Source organism: Gigantopelta aegis, chromosome 2, assembly GCF_016097555.1.
Source record: "Gigantopelta aegis isolate Gae_Host chromosome 2, Gae_host_genome, whole genome shotgun sequence".
NCBI classification, from domain to species: domain Eukaryota; kingdom Metazoa; phylum Mollusca; class Gastropoda; order Neomphalida; family Peltospiridae; genus Gigantopelta; species Gigantopelta aegis.
This window is the reverse complement of record NC_054700.1, coordinates 17007367-17031520: the sequence shown is the minus strand read 5'-3', so window position 1 is coordinate 17031520 and position 24154 is coordinate 17007367. Positions and strand designations below refer to the sequence as shown.

The 24154-nt window shown below is 36.8% G+C and overlaps 1 protein-coding gene across 2 annotated transcripts in view; it reads right to left on the bottom strand.

Annotated features, from left to right (window-relative positions):
• Nucleotides 1–24154, bottom strand: part of LOC121382195 (potassium voltage-gated channel protein Shaw-like) — a 73050-nt gene extending 48896 nt beyond the window's left edge. For both annotated transcript variants that reach the window (XR_005959131.1, XM_041511721.1), the window contains exon 1: nucleotides 23619–24154. Coding sequence is in view for 1 of the 2 variants with exons in the window: in XM_041511721.1 (XP_041367655.1) it covers nucleotides 23619–23903 (285 nt within the window). In the remaining variant the exon portion in view is untranslated. The remainder of the gene's footprint in view (nucleotides 1–23618) is intronic.

Here is a 24154-nt window from a genome sequence, read left to right as displayed (position 1 = left end):
TACAGTATTTATACAAATTCCCGGGTTTATCATTATTTTTTTTTATTGAAGAGAGTATTGTCACTGGGCCGTAAATTTGTCATTGGTTCATTGGGCTATTTCTCGTTCCAGTCAGTGCACCACGATTGGTATATCAAAGGACGTGGTATGTGCTATCCAGTGTGTGGAATAATGCTTATAAAAGCTCCCTAGCTATTAATGAAAAAATGTAGCGGGACCGGCCTCGGTGGCGTAGTGGTTAAGCCATCGGACTACAGGCTGGTAGGTACAGGGTTCGCAGCCCGGTACCGGCTCCAACCCAGAGCGAGTTCTTAAGGGCTCAATGGGTAGGTGTAAGGCCACTACACCCTCTTCTCTCTCACTAACCACTAACCGACTAACAACAGCCCAGATAGCTGAGGTACCCAGGACAGCGTGCTTGAACCTTAATTGGATATAAGTACGAAAATAAGTTGAAATGAAGTGAAATGTGGCGGGTTTACTCTCTTAGACTATATGTTAGAATTACCAAATGTTTGACATCCAATAGGCGATGAATTAATTAATCATTGTGCTCTAGCGGTGTCGATAAACCAAACGAACTTTAACTCTTAAACGTATTACTAATAACACCATAGGCGAATTTCCCTGTAGGAAAAAAAGAAGATTATGGGGTTTTAGACTTCTTTAAAACCGCCACAATACCAGTATTGATTTTGACTACTAACATTTATCAAATTAAGCACTTGCATATTCACAATTCACGAAATCGATTTTGCATGCTTTAAAAAATTACACGTTGTCATTCAACTTATAATCGTTAAATCTTACAGCGGAACAAAAAGTATTCTTATTAAAAATACTAAAACTATATAGAGATTGCTGGTTGTCGCGTGTGTGTGCGGTTCAGTGCAATGAGAAAAACGTTGCTTGCAATCATGCAATTTCAATTGCATGCAACAAAGTTGCAAAGGTCTGCGGTGGCCTTAACCACAGGTATCCCCAAACAACAACGTCAGATATGTTATAATAACGTTATATAATAAAGAGTATACTCTTTATATATATGTAACTATAGCATTTGTATTACGGTTTTCTGTTTTGGGGTACCTGTGACCTTGACTAGCAGAACGACAGTGGCGTGACGTCACTAATGATAGGTTTAGCCCTGAAACATACACATAACAGTGACGTAACGAAAGAAGCGATATCTATCTCCTAGGAGAATATCGCAGGAGATATCGTAAATTATAGTGCCAGCGACATCTCCTACAAAAGCCTTTAATGGAAGATAAATATGTAAATGTATGAAAGGCATACTGTCACGGATTTAAGGACGTTATTTCTCTAAAAATGGATAATAAATAAAAATTACATTAATTATTGGAAACCAAATCTAGCTATCGCATTACCTTAATTTAACCATGATGGAGTGAAATCCATGTCATCCCTCCCGGCAATTTTAGTTTTTGAATTATGAACCATTGCCATAATTCAATTATTTTTACAAAATGTCATTAATAAATGGAGTATGGTGACTAGGAAGATGGTTGAATAAAGTACATTTAGGGACAAATCAAATTATTTTTGTTCAGGTAATACTTTGTTAAACCATTAAATAGGTCAGTGGTCTGTGACAATATGCCTTTAACAGCGTATTTTGTTTTGTTTTGTTTAAATGAATGAACAGAAGCCACAGGTTGGTAATGTAGGTTCTTGTATTTTACTTTCGAACATTAAACATGATTAACAAGTTACCAACATGGTGATACAGATACAATATATATATGTCTACGCTCTTAGGTGAACGATAGAGTTGACATTACGACTGAGACCTCAAGGGTCTCCCCTTGGGTCCCACATTCCCGGTCTATCTCTGGGTCTGTATATATTTTTCCATGTATGGAAAAGCGAATATTTATAAGATCGATATGTTTGTGACTCGTAATTGCCATGGGTTTTAGTCCTTAGCTGATAACTGGTGGCAACGATTAAAAGCCACAGTGTTCTTAATTGCTGCCACGTAGTTTCGCACTAATTGGACTGATTGCTATCCCCTAATTAACTAATGCCTAAGTTATTGCGTAAATGCAGGTGACACAATAACAATTAATTGAATCATATATACACAGCTAACTATATATACTTTTCATTTGAATATACACGTAGTTGTAAATGTTCCACTATGATAGTATCTTCAGAGGGCTCTTCCTGGTTTGTAGCTTGAGCCCCTAGTCTTGTTAACCACTTGTACCCTGTTTTCACACTGGACAAAGTAGGCATTTGTAACAGGGAATGGTGAATAATTAAAAAACTAAAATAAAACTAAAATAAAATAAAAATAAAATAACAATATTGGATCCTAATGGATCGATCTTTATTATATATTAACACATAGCCAAGACAGGGGTATAGCGTGGTCTAGACCTGGTGCTGGGGGGGGGGGGGGGGGAGGGGGTCGAATATGAAATTAGCGGACGTACCCTTTGCTCTACATTTCCTCTGGACACTTCATTGAATAACCTAATATCGCACTGAAGATATTTTGTTTTAGTTTTAATGTGTTTGGGGGGGGGGGGGGGGGGGGGGGGTGTGTCACCCAAACCCAACGAACTCCTCCCACCCCCAGCCTACTCCATTGCAAGGATTATTAATAAGCCAATAACGAACATCTCGCGTGTTAGTTACCATGTTTATTTGTAAAAGTTAACGTTTGTTTTGTTTAACGACACCACTAGAACACGTTGATTTATTAATATCGGCTATTGGATGTTAAACATTTGGTAATCGTGACATATATATATATATATATATATATATATATATATATATATATATATATATATATAGAGAGAGAGAGAGAGAGAGAGAGAGAGAGAGAGAGAGAGAGAGAGAGAGAGAGAGAGAGGGGAGGGAAAGGGAGGAAACACGCTACATTTTTCGATTAGTAGCAAGCGATCTTTTATATGGACCATCCATTTGGTAATTTTGACATATAGCCTTAGACAAGAAACCCGGGATCGTTTATATGCACCATCCCACAGACAGGATAGCACATTCCACGGCCTTTGTTATACCACTCGTGATGCACTGGCTGGAACGAGAAATAGCCCAAGGGGCCCACCGACGGGGATCGATCCCACACCGACCGCTCATCTGGCGGGCACTTTACCACTAGACTACGTCCCGGCCCTTGTTTGTTTGTTACAGTGTCTATTTGTTTGTGTCTCTGTGAACATACCTACCGGCCTCGGTGGCGTCGTGGTTAGCCATCGGTCTACAGGCTGGTAGGTACTGGTAAAAGATCCCTTGCTGCCTGTCGTAAAAGAGTAGCCTATGTGGCGACAGCGGGTTTCCTCTCAAAATCCTCTCAAAATATGTGTGGTCCTTAACCATATGTCTGACGCCATATAACCGTAAATAAAATGTGTTGAGTGCGTCGTTAAATAAAACATTTCTTTCTTTCTGTGAACATACCAAAAGATGAAGGATGTATTGTTCTGTCTGTGGGATAATGCATATAAAAGATCCCTTGCGACTAATGGAAAAATGTAGCGGGTTTCCTTTGAAAACTAAGTTTCAGAATTACCAAAGTGTTTGCCATTCATCAACCGATAATTAATTAAGTAAAATACTCTAGTGATGTCATTAAACAAACCAAACGTTAATTGAAAGAAAGAAAGAAATGTTTTATTTAACGACGCACTCAACACATTTTATTTACGGTTATATGGCGTCAGACATATGGTTAAGGACCACACAGATTTTGAGAGGAAACCCGCTGTCGCCACTACATGGCCTACTCTTTCCGATTAGCAGCAAGGGATCTTTTATTTGCGCTTCCCACAGGCAGGATAGCACAAACCATGGCCTTTGTTGAACCAGTTATGGATCACTGGTCGGTGCAAGTGGTTTACACCTACCCATTGAGCCTTGTGGAGCACTCACTCAGGGTTTGGAGTCGGTATCTGGATTAAAAATCCCATGCCTCGATTGGGATCCGAACCCAGTACCTACCAGCCTGTAGACCGACGGCCTAACCACGACGCCACCGAGGCCGGTAGTATGTATAGATGTATGAATATCTATATATATTGTATGTATGTCTGGTTTGACTAATACATACAAAAATAGAACCGCACTGGCACAGGGGATAAAACTACTTTTTGACATCATAAATTCTCTATGGCCTAACCACGACGCCACCGAGGTCGGTCAACCGTTAATTGAAGACATATAAAATGGTATGTACTTGAATGTAGAAATACAGTAGTTAAGGTGCCTTCTGGTATTATAGACTACTGCAGAAAATGATATATCATCAAGGCATATTTAAATAAATAAGTAAGTAAGTAAGTAAGTAAGTAAGTAAGTAAGTAAGTAAGTAAGTAAGTAAGTAAGTAAGTAAGTAAGTAAGTAAGTAAGTAAATAAATAAAAATGAATAAAACAATAATTAATATTAATATTAATAAAACAGCCAAATAAAAATAATACAATAATAATAATAATAATAATAATTATAATAATTATTATTATAACAATAATTATAATTATAATAAAACAGCCAAATAAAAATAATACAATAAATAAATAAATAAATAAAACCATGAAACAAAAACTTCCAAAAAAATCCAACAAATAGCAACAAAACACACAAACAAAAAGCTCAACACCAAATACAAAAACAAAAATACACGCAAAAAGTGATTTAAAAATGTTTATAAATATTATTTTCCATGTAATATTTAAATCCCCGCGCTCGCGTGCTCACACGCCGTTCTATTTTGAATATGACAAATAGTTAAAAATAGTGCATTCATAAATAAATTAGCGGATATCGATGACAATACAGAACATTATTTGCCTGCCATTAATATATACGATTTGCACTTAGTACTATTCCCCAAACATACCTTCGTTTGACAGACAAAACATTTAAAATCAATGTTTATTATCACTATGCGGTTATAGATGTAACACAATAATAAAATATGCAAGGCTAGCAAAAAATTAAAATAAAATAAAAATAATAATAAAAAATAAAATTACAAAGTCAATAATGCCTTTTATAATTCTGAAGACACCGAACCCGATGGTGTATTTGGCATCCCTTAGAACAATGATGTTAGTAGTGCGCAAATGTTGCATTTACACTAAATTAGTTTTTATGGGTAATGATCGGAAACATTTTGCTAATACACTTAACTGATGTAAGGAGTATGTTCACAGATTCTTGTTAATGTTTTAATTAGTTCACTATATCCAAGTCAGATGAAGAGAGAGAGAGAGAGAGAGAGAGAGAGAGAGAGAGAGAGAGAGAGAGAGAGAGAGAGAGAGAGAGAGAGAGAGAGAGAGAGAGAGAGAGAGAGAGAGAGAGAGAGAGAGAGAGAGAGAGAGAGATGTTTTCTCTATTCTTTTTATATTCAGGTAATAAAATGTTTTCGGTGTCCAATAAGCCTATTTAGGCTAGATGACAATATATGTTATGTCTCTAATTTTATGTATATTGTGATTTGACTCTTTAATAAACAATTAAATCATTATTGTGTATACTACTCCTAACAGAATAGTACATACATTTGGCCTTTGATGTAACAGTCGCGAGGCACTGATTAAGGTGAGAAAAAAAACCCACGAGTCCAATGAGGGCAATCGATCCTGTGACCCATCATACCTCAGACGATCGAAGGGGGGAAGGGGAGAAAAAGAAAAACCCCACATAAACACACCCCCCCCCCAAAAAAAAAAAAACCCGACAAAACCCCCCCAAAAAACAAACCCAAACAAACGAATAGGTGTAAAAAAAAAAATTAGAGAAAAAGAAGAAAATGTAGACTGACAATTTCAGTGTTTTTTTTTTTTTTTTTTGGTCTAATACAGCCCAAGTATGTAGCGGGTTTCTTCTAAGACTGTAATATATCAGACTGACCATTTAACGACGCACTCAACACATTTTATTTACGGTTATATGGCGTCAGACATATGGTTAAGGACCACACAGATTTTGAGAGGAAATCCGCTGTCGCCACTACATGGGCTACTCTTTCCGATTAGCCGCAAGGGATCTTTTATTTTCGCTTCCCACAGGCAGGATAGCACATACCATGGCCTTTTTTGAACCAGTTATGGATCACTGGTCAGTGCAAGTGGTTTACACCTACCCATTGAGCCTTGCGGAACACTCACTCAGGGTTTGGAATCGGTATCTGGATTAAAAATCCCATGCCTCGACTGAGATCCGAACCCAGTACCTACCAGCCTGTAGACCGATGGCCTAACCACGACGCCACCGAGGCCGGTTCCAATAACCAATGTTGAATAAATCAAAGAAGTAAAGTAAAGTAAAGTTTGTTTTATTTAACGACGCCACTAGAGCACACAGATTTTTTTTATCTTATCATAGGCTATTGGACGTCAAACATATGGTCATTCTGACACTGTTTTCTAGAGGAAACCCGCTGTCGCCACAGAGGCTATTCTTTTACGACAGGCAGAAAGGAATCTTTTATTTGCGCTTCCCACAGGTAGGATAGAAAAAGAAGAAAATGTAGACTGACAATTTCAGTGTTTTTTTTTGTGTTTTTTTGGTCTAATACAGCCCAAGTATGTAGCGGGTTTCTTCTAAGACTGTAATATATCAGACTGACCATTTAACGACGCACTCAACACATTTTATTTACGGTTATATGGCGTCAGACATATGGTTAAGGACCACACAGATTTTGAGAGGAAATCCGCTGTCGCCACTACATGGGCTACTCTTTCCAATTAGCCGCAAGGGATCTTTTATTTTCGCTTCCCACAGGCAGGATAGCACATACCATGGCCTTTTTTGAACCAGTTATGGATCACTGGTCGGTGCAAGTGGTTTACACCTACCCATTGAGCCTTGCGGAGCACTCACTCAGGGTTTGGAGTCAGTATCTGGATTAAAAATCCCATGCCTCGACTGGGATCCGAACCCAGTACCTACCAGCCTGTAGACCGATGTCCTAACCACGACGCCACCGAGGCCGGTAATAAATCAAAGAGCTCTAATGGTGTTGTCAAACAGGAACAAACTATAAAACTAAACTAAAAATACAGCCCTCCCCAGGATCATCACGTCCCTTCCACAAAATCCTGTAACGGTCCCTGTTCTGAGATCGATTCCCGTCAGTGGGCCCATTGGGCTATTTCTCGCTCCAGCCAGTGCGCCACGACTGGTATATCAAAGGCCGTGGTATGTGCTATCTTGTCTATGGAATGGTGCATATAAAAGATCCCTTGCTACTAATGAAACAAACGAAGCGGGTTTCCTTTGTAAAAAAATTACCATATGTTTGACATCTAATAGCCGATGATTAATCAATAGATGTGCTCTAATGGTGTCGTTTAACAAAACAAACTTTGCAACGGCCTCTGTGGACAACCTACGCAGCTTTCGGACCTGTCTCGTCAGATCACGGGTTAATAGATACTTGTTAATATTTGACGAAACATGTCAGATAGACCATTTCCTTTCCTCCGGACATGCAGATTGCTTTCCGTAACATGACACTATTATTCTACCTGGGCTAAATGCAAGGTAATATGTGCAGCATATCGATTTCGCATCGATAAGTAATAAACGTTTCTATGGTGACGCCGAACTACAAAGGGAAGGCATAGACTGGAACGTAAACATCGTCCGTGATCGGTAGGGTTATCGGCACGATTAAAATCTTTGTTGGAGCGGAAAGACGATCGTGAATGCGATATTATCGGATTTAATTCAATATGGCCTTGTCAAAAAAAAGAAAGAAAAAAAAGTGTACACACACACACATGTGTGTATATATATATATATATATATATATATATATATATATATATATATATATATATATATACACACACACACACACAGACAGGCAGACAGACAGACACACACACACACAAACACAGGCAGACACACACACATACACACACACACACACAGACAGACACACACACAGACACACACATGCAGACACACACACACACACACACACACATACACACACACACACACACACGAACGCACACACATTCACACAAATATACTCGCGCGCGCACATACACCCACATACTCACCCACACGAACGCACACACACATACACACATGCACGCACACATATATGCAAATACACACGTACGTACGTTTGTACATACATACATACATACACGCACGCACATACGTGCACGCACATACGCGCACGCATTCACACACATACACACAGATAGACAGAAGCCAGACAGATCTGCAGACAGGGACGTTATTTACCACTGTTTCCCTAATTGATATCATTTGATATTTGAGTTTAGTACTTGTTTGAAATATTATGACACACACGTGCACTCGTGTGCACGTGTCGTTCTTGTTCATCATGCATGTATAGAGATTACAGGTCTATCACATTATTTGCAAGTTTTACATTTCGCTATTTTCAAATCGAATACAATTTTCATAATTAAGTCAATAATGCGCTGTCACGAGGATTAACCCGTGTTTGTTTTTTCAAGAATCATTGGTTGAAAAAATAAGCTGACGTTATTTATTCGTTTTTCACTGAATTCATGATGGTTTTAAAGGCATATTGTCACAGACCACTGACCTATTTAATGGTCTAACAAAGTATTACCTGAACAAAAATAATTTGATTTGTCCCTGAACGTACTTTATTCAACCATCTTCAATAACCACAATACTCCATTTATTAATGATATTTTGTAAAAATAATTGAATTATGGCAATGGTCCATAATTCAAAAAATAAAATTGCCGAGAGGGTTAACTTGAATTTCACTCCATCATGGTTCATTTAAGGTGATGCGATAGCTAGATGTGGTTTCCAAAAATTAATGTAATTTTTATTTATTATCCATTTTTAGAGAAATAAGGTCCTTAAATCCGTGACAGTATGCTTTTAAGCCTCTCTGTAATGTTGGTACTTTGGCGAGACGAGACGTAGCCCATTGGTAAAGCGCTTGCCTGATGTGCTGACAGTTTAGGATCGACCCTCGTCGGAGGTCCCATTGACTATTTCTCGTTCAATTAACTGCATCACGTTTGGTATATCAAAGGCTGTGGTATGTTTTATCCTTTCTGTGGGATGGTGCATATAAAAGATCCCTTGTTATTAATGGGAAAATGTAGCGGGTTTCTTTTCTAAGACTATGCGTCAAAATTAACAAATGTTTGACATCCAATAGCTGATGATGAATAAATCAATGTGGTCTAGTGGTGTCGTTAAATAAAACAAACTATATCTCTCTAATCTTGGTGACTTTGGCCTATAAATTTGACTTTTTTAATTTGCTGAATGCTGTGCTGTAAACTTTAGCCATAAATGTTTTATTTCGCGACGCACTAAACACATTTTATTTACGGTTATATGGCGTCGGACACATGGCTAAGGACCACACAGATATTGAAAGAGGAAACCCGCTGTCGCCACCTCATGGGCTACTCTTTTCGATCAGCAGAAAGAGTTATTTTATATGCACCATCCCACAAACAGGATAGTACATACCACGGCCTTTGTTACACCAGTTGTGGAGCACTGGCTGGAAAGAGAAATATCTCAATGGGCCCACCGACGGGAATCGATCCTAGAGCGCAGTACCACTGGGCTACGTCCCGCTTAAACATTAAACATTACACCGACTCTCACTAAAACAAAATACTGTACAAAACGGCCGCAGGTCGATGTCGTCATCTGTCCGTTAATTGAATTTGCAGACTGAGAAGTAATTGAAGTTCGCTCCGATAAACACTCAGAATGAAGCATGTTTCGGAGAATCGATTTGTTGCATGTCATTATAATATCATATTATAATATCATTGAAATAATAGATTTTGAAGAATTCGGTTTTTGTTATGCTTTAGAGTTGTGCATGTTATTTTGTTTGCTGTTTGTTTTGTGTGTGTTATTTTGTATTTTGTTTTTGTTTTTTGTATCTTTTGTTTGTTTTGTTTTTATTTTAAAAAATGTGTGTGGTTTTCTTTTGTTCGTTCGATCTGGGTGTATATGATTTTTAATGTTTTGTAAGAGTTTGTTTTGTATTTATTTTGTTTTTGTTTTGTCTCGTTTGTTTTGTTTTGTTTTATTTTGTTTTATTTTATCTTATTTTGTTTTGTTTTGTTTTGTTTTATCTGAGGGTTTTGTTTGTGTGTTTGTTTGATTCATTGTTTGTTTTTGTTTGTTTATTTGTTTGTTGAGTTTTGTAAATAACATTCGTAAATCTACCTCCAAGTTGAGAACAGTAAAACTCCGAAGTCCAATCAACTGGTCATGTGTTGGAGTAGTTACTGTAAATATGTGGCTTGATTCTCGGCCATTGTTATCAAGACAAGACAAGACAAGAATTTTATTCTCATAAACTGCACCGAGTGCAGTATGGAGAAAATATAAACAAAATAAATTACAAAGTGTTTTCTGTAGTGGTAATGAACATAATATTTAAGTAATATTAACCCGGAAGTCTGACCCTTCAATGCCAATTTGAAAATATTTACATAGTTTACACAAGAGTGATTTTTTAGTTGTAGAAAATAACTGGTAAAAGGTCATTGCACTTGCTCTGTTGGTATAGTAACTAGGTATATACACATTTCGCTCAGTAGATAAAGACGTATATTTAAAAATATACTGAAACTCATCACCAACATCAGTGTTGCACAAGTAACATATTCTGTTTTCTCTCTCAATATTAAACCATCTACCGGTTTCAATAGGAAGTCTGACATTACTAGTTCTAAATTTACAAAGAATTCTAACATTTTTTGTTGAGAGTTTCAACAAATAATTTTCTAATTTAAATTCATGTTTAAACATTCTGTAGTTAATACCTTTTGATGAGGCAAATTTATCACTATTCCATTTTTGTAAGTACTGGTCACATAATATTCGTTTAACTGCATGTTTTAACCACAAAACATCCACCTGTGTGCATGAATATATGTTACATAAACCACATTCATCTAATATACGTTTTATAAAAGATAACCAAGTACATGGTATAGCATTAACGTTATGGTTAAATGATGCCAACATGTATAATATACCAGACAATTTAGATTTTCAACATTTGCGCAGTATGTAATCATACCTGACACTATGTCTTGTTCCAGCCAAATATCTGTGTGGTCCTCAACCATATGACTGACGCCATATAACCGTAAATAAAATGTGTTGAGTGCGTCGTTAAACAAAACATTTCTTTCTTTCTTTGTTCCAGCCAGTGCACCACGACTGGTATATCAAAGGCCGTGGTATGTACTACCCTGTCTGTGGGATGGTGCATATAAAAGAACCCTCGCTGCTAATCGAAAAGAGTAGCCCATAAAGTGGCGACAGCAGGTTTCCTCTCTCAATATATGTGTCTGACGCCATATAACCGTAAATGTGTTGAGTGCGTCGTTAAATACAAAATTTCTTTCTTCTTTTTTGTTTTGTTATCTGACCATTACCAGTCCGATAGCGATTGGATATAAGATCCCAAAGGAGATAACAGAATATAAAAGATGCTTTGGAAAAGATTCCTTCCCAACTATGTTTATCACGTACATGTTAAATGCCGAGTTCGATAGAAAACAAACGATTCTTCTATTCGGCGAAAGTGCATGTTTCAAAAGGTGATCAGAGTCATTTAGGTCCATTGCGATATTCTCTTTACATTTAGTTTGTCATATTTATTTCCACAGAGCTCATATATTTTTAAAAACTAAAAAGTCTTACTAAAAGGGTATATTATTGTTGAACTAAGCACGCCATCATTGCTGTTAGGCGAGTCTTAAATCAATTTTACTTTGTCTGCGAGTTCTTTGCATACAGTTGTACGAAAACAATAATAATTGGCAATGAGAATACGTAAAGGTCAATTAGAACATTTCCAGATCAACCTGTTTTCCGGAGTAGGGAATAATATTCCAAAGTTATGTTCAAAATGATGTTTCCAAAAAACAATGTGTTTTGATTTTTTTTTTTTTTTTTTATTAATTTTAATTTTATTTGGCAGTACTGTTGCTAATATTTTGCAATAAAATATCCTTATTGTTTTTACAGTTTTTCGTAAATCCGTTACGGTTTACTTTTGTCCGATAGTAAAGTGATTTTTATAAAATGAAAGACACTAATGGAATTTTAAGAATTACAAACGAATGGACTAAATATCTATATCGGACAAAACATTTGTAGCGAATGCCACTGTTCCTTTAGGAAAATACCATAATATAATATTATTGTCGCAATAGTCGAACAGAAATATATCTAAAACTAACCATGAAGAATTTTCAAAATTCTTCTTGTGCTAATTTAACAATTCCAGATGGCGTCCAAGATGGCTGTCATTTTTTTTTTTAGAGTGACGTATAGGGTATGTAGTCACGTAATCCGTGTAACAATGCCTTTAAGGCTAAGACAGACTGGATACGGTGCGTGCGTGCGGTCCAACAGTTGATGCGTCTGCGGCTTGCGTTTTGGGCGTATACACCACATACGATTATTTCATTGCGGCTGGCGGCATGCGTTTTACAGATGCATGCATCGCTTAGCTTAGTAACTGGATCCAGTCTAGACGACCTCACTGAAACTAATGTAGCTGGACCGCACGCACTCGCCGCATCCAATCTGTATGAGCCTTTAGCAAATCAACCGCTGTACGATCCTACTATATTTTTTTTTTTTATCATGACCTAGATCTTTAATTGATTTATGTTTGAGCGATTTTGGTAAAACCTTTATAAAGAATTTGATATTAAATAAGATTTGTTTTGTTTAACGACACCACTAGAGCACATAGATTTATTAATCATCGGTTACTGGATGTCAAACATTTGGTATTTTTGATATATAGTCTTAGAGAGGAAACCCGCAAGGGATCTTTTTACATGCACCATCCCACAGACAGGATAGCACATACCACGACTGGCTGGAACGAGAAATAGGCCAATGGGCCCACCGACGGGGACGGATCCATCCCAAACGACCGCGCATCCAGCGAGCGCTTTACCACATACATACAATGAACGGTTTGTCCACTATTAAGAAAGAAATTCAAGAAGCCATATAAAAAATTTAAATTTAAAACTCATCCCCAACAACAATAATCGGTTGGTGAACTACTAAGAATGACATTTAAGAAGCCATATAAAAATATTAAAATTTTTAAACTAATCTTCAACAACAATGATCTGTTGGTCAGCTATTAAAGGGACATACCCTAGTTTTTAAACACTAACGCATATTTTTGACTATTATAACCGCTTTTGGTAACTTATATCATACTTTACTTAGATTTTATTGTTTAGATTATCAATTTCCGTACATTAGAAGTGTTTTTATCATCCTGGTGTTTTAATATTACAAAATGTATTTCTCATATTTTTAAAAACGCACGTGCGTCTGAGAAGTAATAGTTATGGAGATGAGTTTTAGTCTGTTTCTAGAGGGTATTTCACTATTTCAAAGTCACAGACTCATGTTTCACTCTATTGTAACTTTATCCACATGTGTTACAGGTTTGTAGATTAACTAAACTTAGTGTTAATTTTCACGGGTTGAAACTAGGGTCTGTCCCTTTAATATATAAATAAAAAAATTTAAAAATTAAAATTTAAAACTAATCTTCAACAAAAATGAACGGTTGGTCCACTATTAAGAAAGAATTTCAAGAAGACATAAACATTCATAAATTTAAGACTAATCTTCAACAAGGGATATCATTCTTAATGAATAATTGATCATTGCCAAGATAGTTTTGTGTTTTTTATGTATCGTCTGTTTAAAATTTTATTCGACAGCTCGAGTTTCCCATTAACTATTGAGAACTGAATATGTTTGGATTCTATTATGTTAGAATAGTCTTGAAAAACTATATCACTGCAATTTTGAGTATGATCAAGTGCAAATAACGTTACCCAGGTCCGTAGCTGGCGGGGGGAGGGGGGGGGGGGGGCAGTTGTCTCCCCTCCCACAAAAAAATTAAAAATCCAAAAACAATTTACTGGTTATTAATATTGACGTTTTAAGTTTCTAACCTCCCTGAAATGGCTACAAAATGATATTTGAGAGCCTCTATATTTCAAAATTTCCTAGGGGCACGCCCCGGACCCCCTATTGTCTTGCGCGTTCCCAAACTGACCACGCATCAAGCGATTGCTTTACCACTGGGCTAGGTCTCGCCCCAGCTTTTGATAGAGCAGTTAATACCACACGTCCTGCCATTAATGATAAATATGAGAGTTTTTGTTGTAAAAACAATTAGTTTCATCTGGGCAAAAAATGTCTGCAATTTTATTTATTTATCTAGTACCACTGTGCCAAGTAGCCCTGTGATTGAAACATGTATGGGGTACCTACAAAAAACTAAAAGTACTCAAATTTTGTGCGAAGCTATGGATGTTGGATCTGGTATGAAATTCGTCAGTTAATACTTTGAGGTAGAAGTACTGATAAGTATGGGACATAGTTTGGTTGATATATTGCATATAGTGTTTTTAAACACAAACGTTAACATGGTCGCCTATGGGAGTTTATTTGGTATAGTACACCCTATAGTATCTAACCTCATCTGTGGGACCATTGGTGTTTTTTCCCCCCGATTCCAATAAGTGCGGCACTGTGTCCCACGACTGTTATATCATATATTCCTTGTTGCTAATGGAAAATGTATAAAGTTTCCTCTGAAAATTGTGTACTTGAATTCGTTGACATCCAATAGCCGATGATTACCACTAATCAATTAGCTTTAGTGAAAAAATAAAAAAAATGTTTTATTTAACGACGCACTCAACCACATTTTATTTACGGTTATATGGCGACAGACATATGGTTAAGGACCACACAGATTTTGAGAGGAAACTCGCTTTCGCCACTACATGGGCTACTCTTTCCGATTAGCAGCAAGGGATCTTTTATTTGCACTTCCCACAGGCAGGATAGCACAAACCATGGCCTTTGTTGAACCAGTTATGGATCACTGGTCGGTGCAAGTGGTTTACACCTACCCATTGAGCCTTGCAGAGCACTCACTCAGGGTTTGGAGTCGGTATCTGGATTAAAAATCCCATGCCTCGACTGGGATCCGAACTCAGTACCTACCGGCCTGTAGACCGATGGCCTACCACGACGCCACCGAGGCCGGTTTGCTTTAGTGATGTCATTAAAAAAAAAGTAACTTTATTTTTGAAATTTCTCGTCTGGAGTTTTTATCAAATGAGCAATGGTTTTTTGCTCCTGTTATTTCGAAACATAAAGGTCAGGAAATGACTTTTTAAAATGTATATAGATGGTAATAAATGAGTTACCAGTTATTATCAAATTTATGTCCCGTGTGAAATAATTTTCAGCTGCCAAATGAAAATTATTTCACGAGGGACATAAATTTGATAATAACTGATACCGAGTTTGTTATTATATTTATTACCTCAGCTATTCTTTCTCTAAAAACCTTTATTTTCGACGCACATGCACGAAGGCCAACCTGTATAGGAACGATGAAAACCACTTTACGCACGTTGTAATTTAATCACGTTCATAGATAATTTAAAAAAACACAAGTTATCTTTATTCTGCTTCCAAATCTATAATGAATATATTGCATTAAAATGACATTTTGTTATTAATTTAACACCAAAAACAGAGACCCGTAAAGGCAAACTCTTTAAACTACATTTGTGTGTTTGTCAAATCGTGATGACGTCATATTTAGTACCGACAAAGTCATTGGTTTGTAAGCGTCAAATTGTCCAATAGTATTGTTCGTTAGATCAATGCAGAATATTTCTCACTGAGAAAATATGGAACATATTTTCCCTGTTATGAGTGACCGCTGGGGTAATACATTTTATTATTCGTTTTCAGTTTCAGTTTACCCAAATAGTAAATTATTGTATACGCATCTTCTTTCACAACATACATTTAACATACAGTTTTGTCTGAGATGGTCTGAGAATTTGCAAGAACAGATCTTAACAAATATTTCTTCTTGAAACACATTCTTTATTTTTAATTTTATTATGCACAGTATGATGTTCTTTCTATAATATAATATGCGCGTATTTTAAGTTTAAATTTTTAAATATAAAGGGCTTTTTTTCTTTGTAAATTTAGAACGATTATATATATTTTTGTGTTGGTTTTTTGAGGGGTGTGTGAGGTGGGATTGGGGGTGTATGTATTTGCTTGTTGTGTGTGTGTGTGTGTGTGTGTGTGTGTGTGAGAGAGAGAGAGAGAGAGAGAGAGAGAGAGAGAGAGAGAGAGAGAGAGAGAGAGAGAGAGAGAGAGAGAGAGAGAGAGAGAGAGACAGACAGACAGACAGACAGACAGACAGACAGACAGCCGGACAAACAGACAGACCTACGACCGTGGATAGATACGGAGAAACAATTATACAATCACATACACAAACACACAGAGAGAGACGGGCAAAGAGAGACAAAGAAAGGAGAGAGAGAGAGAGAGAGAGAGAGAGAGAGAGAGAGAGAGAGAGAGAGAGAGAGAGAGAGAGAGAGAGAGTGTGTGTGTGTGTGTGTGTGTTCGCGAGTGTGTGTGTGTGTGTGTGTGTGTGTGTGTGTGTGTGTGTGTGTGTGTGTGTGTGTGTGTGTGTGTGTGTGAAATGCCAAGACTTACATATTTTAGAGAGGAAAAACAACCCCAGTTGCTAGCTGTAGGCCTATAAATGGTTACAAATTAAGTTCGTCCCTAGACCGACAAATACCCAGATAGCTAATGTGTGTGCTCATGATAGCGTGCATAGACCGTAATTGGATAAAAGCACGGCGATAAATTGAAAATGAATAAATCGCTTCGTGTATTACGTCCAACACACAGCAGAATAATCTCTAAATATACAGCAGAATAATCTCTAAATATACAGCAGAATAATATCTAAATATACAGCAAAAATAATCTCTAAATATTCTCCGCTCGCCGATATGTCATCAGTTAGCAGTGAATCGTGAAGATTGTCTTTTAGTAAACCATGCACTAAGTTGACCGTAACTGAAGCGAGTTAATCGGTACACACATAACGTAAGACCCTAACTCGGTAATAACTATACAATAAATGCGATACTGTGTTAATAGGTAGACAAATACCAACTATATATATCACGTAAGCATTGTATGTTAGGTACTGGGTTCGCATCCCGAAACCGGATCACATTCCAGAGGGAGGGTTTTAACAATTCAGTGGGTAAGTATGTGGCTGTGACACCGAATTTTCTTCTTCTTCTTCTTCTTCTTCTTCTTCTTCTTCGTCTTCTTCTTTCTTCTTTTTTTTTTACTGATTCGTCGTCTCCTTCTTCTTCTATCTTCTTATACTTCTTCTTCCTCGTCTTCTTCTTTTTCATTCTTTTTCTTGGAACCTCAAACAGGGACCCCAGTAGCTCGAGTGAGAGGTTACTATGTACCGACTTCTCTCTCACTAACCACTAACAGCCATGGACAGACAACCCAGAGAGCTGTCGTGTGTGTGTGTGTGTGTGTGTGTGTGTGTGCGTGTGTGTGTTTTGTGTGCGTGCGTGCGTCTCTCTATCTCTCTCTCTGTCTGTCTGTCTCCCTCCCGCCCTCTCCCCCTCTTTCCCCCTCCCCCCTCTCTCCCTCTCTCTCTCTCTCTCTCTCTCTCTCTCTCTCTCTCTCTCTCTCTCTCTCTCTCTCTCTATATATATATATATATATATATATATATAATATATGCTACTTTGGAGGAGAGGTGCCAGCAACACAGAAGTATTTTCTATTCGTATATATATGTATGTCTGTGTGTGTGTGTGTGTGTATGTGTGTGTGTGTGTGTGTGTGTGTGTGTGTGTGTGTGTGTGTGTGTGTGTGTGTGTGTGTGTGTGTGTGTGCATGTGTTCGCGTGTGTGTATGCGTGCGTGTGTGTTTGTTCATGTTTATGTGTGTCTGTCTGTGTGTGTTTTTGCGTCTGTGTATGTTTGTCCTGCATATCGTGATTAAACCTTAATTGGATATAAACACGACAATGGCTATTACACGAAATGAAACATAATTATGTTTATGACATGCTTGGATATAAACAGGGATATTGCCATAACATGCCATAATTATCACTACCAGCACGACCACCATCATCATTATCATCATCATCAGAGCTGAACTGCTTATTGTTTGGCTCGTTTGTTGACATAGGCACTTTATTTGTTAATGTCGTTGCTACGGATATTCTCCTACACAACCATTACACATACCATTGTTCGTCAAGTAGACCTGTGTACCTGACTTTCTAACTGATCGGCTTAAAGCGGGGTAAATACAGTCGAGTGGTGATAGTTTGGTATACTTGATCTTTTAGTGCATGTATTTACTTTCCTTTTTAAAAAAACAAATCTTGCAGTTGTTTATTTCTTTTTGATGTGTATTTTTTTTTTACATCAATCGATCAATTGATTGAATAATCGATCATCTATCCATCCATTCATATAGCTAAGCGCATACGCACATGTATACATACACACACACACACATATATATACACGCACGCACGCGCGCACGCACGCACACACAGACATACTGACACAAATAGACACAGACACATACACATACACACATAAGCGCAGACACACACGCAAATACACACACACACACACACACACACACACAGTGATACCCAACGGTCAACGGATGTCCAATATTTGATAATATTGACTCGTCTTCAGGGGAAACCCGCAACAGTTTCTCCATTAGCAGCAAGGGATCTTTTATATACACTTCCTCACAGACAGGTCCGCACATACCACTACCTTTGATATACCAGTCGTTGGAACGAAGAGGTTCGATCCTGCGAACAAAGCGATAAAACCCCGTCGGTGGGTCCATTGGGCTATTTCTCATTCCAGCCAGTGCACCACGACTGATACATCAAGGGCCGTGGTATGTGCTAACCTGTCTGTGGGATGGTGCATATAAAAGACTCCTTGCTACTAATGAAAAATAATATAGCGTGTTTCCTCTCTAGAGCTATGTGTCAAAATATTTGACATGCAATAGCCAATGATTAATGAACCATTGTGCACGAGTGGTGTCGATAAACAAACTATTTTTTACAAGTATTTAGTAACTATTGCATGCACAAAATTACGACAATATGGAAGATAAGTCGCGATAAGGACAAAATAAATCAGTTTAACTGTATTTCCAACTGTATTAATTGTACTGTTTGTAAGCCAGTGCTTCACAACTGGTGTAACAAAGGCCGTGGTATGTACTATCCTGTTTGTGGGATGATGCATATAAAAGATCCCTTGCTGCTAATCGAAAAGAGTAGCCTATGAAATAGCGACAGCGGGTTTTCTCTCTCAATATCTGCGTGGTCCTTAACGATATGTCTGACGCCATATAACCGTACATAACATGTCTTGAGTATGTCGTTAAATAAAAACATTTCCTTCATTTCCTTTGTCCTGTTTGTAATGGATGAATAGATGAATGAATGAATGAATGAATGAATGAATGAATGAATGAATGAATGTTCAACAATATCCCAGTACGAAACATACATCGGCTGTTGGGTGTCAAATTAAGATAAATGAGAAAATGAAACGATGAGTTAAATAAAAACATTTCCTTCATTTCCTTTGTCCTGTTTGTAATGGATGAATAGATGAATGAATGAATGAATGAATGAATAAATGAATGAATGAATGAATGAATGAATGAATGTTCAACAATATCCCAGTACGAAACATACATCGGCTGTTGGGTGTCAAATTAAGATAAATGAGAAAATGAAACGATGAGTTAAATAAAAACAGTGTAAAGAGTTGTACACAAAATTAATACATTTTTCAATCGTAAATTCACGTTAACATGCAAAACTAAGATGCTAAATCCACGATTAAAAACTTCGTTCGTTTGTTTTTTTCTGGAACGAGCAACGGCACCCTGAACGGAAAACCAGTTATAGCATTGAATATCGTTATATATGTCACAGCTAACCAAACATTAGGTCAAACAGCAAATTCCAAATGAAGTATTTGTGAACGATTGATTTCCATACTTATATAATTATATATTATCTAACTACTGAATACAGCACTCACAAAAGCGTACGGTCGACTAGTTTATATTGAACCAAAGTTAAGCCACTTTGGACTCCATGCATGTGTAGGTCTTTGTGTGTGTGTGTGTGTGTGTGTGTGTGTGTGTGTGTGTGTGTGTGTGTGTGTGTGTGTGTGTGTGTGTGTGTGATCATTCGAAACAGTAGAGGTAAACTCAAATATGAGCCTTATGTGTTGCAAATATGCATACCCAGACCACCAACACATACTGACCGCTTAAGACATGAAAAACGCGTAATTGTAGTTAATAAAAGAAAACCGTGATTATTCCTTCCCTTTGATCAACCTAACTTGTAAAACAACATAAATGACTTGATAATATAAGAAACTATTTAACTAAATATATTTCAACAGAACGAAATGGAGTTATAGTAGTTTCTCTCTTAAAGGGACATTCCTGAGTTTGCTGTAATGTTTTAAGATGTTATCGACTAATAAAATATTTCTACGATTAAACGTGTTTCTGACCGTTCTAATATTTGTACTAGGTTAATTTTCATTTTATTACCGAAACGTACGTACGAAATTATTTGAAAACAAAATCCAGTTTGTGCTTCTTACAAATATTAAAACAACCAGAAACACATTGAATATACAAACACTGATATTCTAAACAAGAAAATATATTTAATATGTAAGTTTAATCGTAGAAATATTTTAATAGTCGGAAACATCTTACAATGCAGCAAACTCAGAAATGTCCCTTTGAAAAATAAAAAGAAAAAAATGCAACTATTAGGCCTACCGGTAGGCTACATTGGAGCAAAAACGAGCACCATAACCATGTGATACTTTTCGTTTCTTTGGGACTACGTAATTGGTTAGTTCTGTGATTTTCGATGGAAAAGTCTACCTAATCAAGAGTTTAACAGAATTATTTACTACAATAAAGCATGACGGCTGACAATGTCCATTACCATTTTAGGGGTGGCAAGTTATTTTACAATACCCCGTGATGTTTATAATACTGGTACGTATTTCTGTGTTTAGACGGCGGTAAATAATTGCCACCTACCAAATAGACACCTGTCAATCAGGAATCACAGGTGGAGGCAATTAACTAAGAAAACACCCCGTTTCTCATTTCAGTGCGGAGATTAATGCATGGACCAAACATGATACAGTTATTTCGACTGGTGGTTTATTTTGCACTGAAAAAATAATATACATGTATACTTATTGCTGGCTTACTGAGATGGATATTATTACAGAACATTGCGATGCATGCTGTTTCATCATCCCACAAAAATCAGGCCAGTTTGTTTCTTCAGTTCTAAGACTAATTCCTGACGTGACGCGTTAAGTATTACGTAACCTCTTCCTCGCCTGAGGGCGTATTCACTGGGATGGAACAAAATGGCTGCGCCCGTTATCTATAATAGCCCTCACAGTTAACCGTTTTATTTATTAAATATAATAATATACTTGTTGATATTAAGCAGTACTATGCATTATATATAGTTGAATATACATACTAGTCCAAAAGCCTTGTACGAGCATTCCACACTCTTTGTAATATTATTGTCAAATATACGTTATTTTGTACGCGTTTTCTATAATATCACCACCTTACATTTTGTGCTCTGCTTATTTATATAGTCATACATACTTCTATAATATAGTCACATTATATTATGTGCTATGTTCACTTCAATATTCATAAAATTAAAACTTCTATAATATTATATGCTCTGTTTACTTAAATGTTCTAAACATTTCTAAAATGTTGCCACATATTGTGATCTATTTTCACAGTTATATTGTACACTTTACAATCATCAAATATTTGAAAATACTCTTTTTTCACACTACTACTACACATATATTGTACTTTAGCCTTATAGATAGTTTTAATATACTATTTGTCACATATATTGTACTCTTTATACATCTAAACATTCATACAATATTTTTATAATATTGCCAGATATGTTGTGTTCACGTATAGATGCTTTTATAATATTGCCACACGTGTTGATATTTAAAACACGTCTACATCCATCCAAATATTTTAAAATACGCCCACCCCTTATTGAGATTGCCACATATCGTGTGTGTGTTCTTGATTCAACCAAATATTTTAAAACTACGCCCGCGCCTTATTAATATTGCCACATATGTTCTGTTCTTGATTCAAACAAATATTTCAAGTCGTATAATATTGTTAAATATATGTATTGTGTAGTCTGTTTTCATCCAAATATTTAAAACATTTTTATTATAATTTTATTGTTATGCTATTGGTCAACTCCTGTTTTGTTACCTAGTTTTGTGTTTTTAACTTCCAAGCTGGCATTCTCTATGTTATACCTTACTCGTTATATGCCCAGCACTTTGTTCGTTTATTCTCCTGAGGATTTTGGTTTTTAGACTAACGAAACGTCAAATATTTTAAATATTTTTAATGTAATTAAAAATTTTAAGGTGGTTTCAGTGGAAACATATATTTTTATATATACTTTTTTAATATTATAAATATTAGCATATATGCTGTACTCTACTTAAGCCATTAATAATATTAGCACTTATTATTCTAGTTTATTTATACAAATTTACCACTTTACTGATATTTTCACATATCTTTTACTCTTGATTCACTCACATATTTTTAATAAGCCCTTGGTGATATTGCAACATATCTTGTTTTAAATTTATACCAATATTGTTAATTGTTATTTGAGAATACACTCTATTTTCGCTTAATTATTTAAAACCAGTTTTATAATATCATCCGCTTTAATTCACCCAAATATGTTAACTCAAGTGTGTAATTTTATTACATATGTTGTTACAGATTCACTCATATTTAAAAATCACACTTAATGATATTGATACACGTGTTGTTGTCTATGTTACACCAAAATAGTTTTTAAAAGTTTAATAATGTCGCCATATAGCTCATGCTCAAATATGTTTTAAAACACTTTTATTAAAAATATAAAAATATAATGTGATTTTGTTGATTCGCTTCATCATTTTAAAACATACTTACTCTCTTAATAATAAGGCTACATAATATGTTATACTCTATAGATAAATGTATATTTACGTACTTTCTGTTTTATTATGGTCACATTATTGCTAACATGTGTTTTGGATTTACTGAACCGTTGGCATAGTCAGGATTGTATATTGGGGAATCATCCGCATTGGTGGTGGATGGAGGGAGGGGGGAGGGGTTGCACCCACATAGTCTGTGAGTCGTGTTTTGGGGCAACAGACAAATATAAAAGTTGGCTGGGACAAAAAAGATGTGATTTGGGGAAAGCATATGGCCCTCGTGCACCCCCCCCCCCCCCCCACACACACACACACTGCGGCTACACAAGTGCATCCAAGTATTTTAAAAGATATTATCTATAAGTCGTGTTTGTTTGTTTGTTTGTTTGTTGTTTTTTGGTTTTTTTTTTTTGGGGGGGGGCAACAGGCAAATATAAAAGTTGGCGGGGACAAAACAAAAGCATAATTGAGAGTGATGGTGGTGGTGGTGGAGGGCTTGGGGGTGGGTGGTGATGGTGGCGCAGTGCACCCAGCAATTTTAAAAGACACTTACCCCCTTAATAATATTGCCGCATATGTTATGTTCTATGTGCAGCTCCTCCGTCCTGTAGTAGTGGATGATGAAGGAGAACACGCCGGGGTGTCTGTCGAAGAAGAACTGTTTCCTCTCGCCGTCCCAATTCTCGTCCTTCTCGTGCATCACCGCCAGGGTGGCCAGGCGGGTCCCAGGGAACTTCTGGAGGGTGCTCGACATCGTCTCGAAGACCACACCCCCGACATTGAGGGAAATCCGGTGATCCGTTAGAGCCTTTTTCACAAGCTTCGCCGCAGCGTTCATATTTCATTGGAAAGAAAGGAAGACGAAAAAATAACAACAAAAAAACCCCACAATCCACACACGTGCAGAACGTTTAACTAATTTATATCCTTGCGAAGCTTTGGTGAAGATGTCCACATCCTGTTTATCGTGTGCATCAAGAATATGCATACACTTGTGTCAGTGAAATAAGAGGGGGGTTAATAGCGCGCTGAACATAATAATGTACGTCGTATCCAAGATAACGTTTTATGGTTGAATTTGGTAAACAA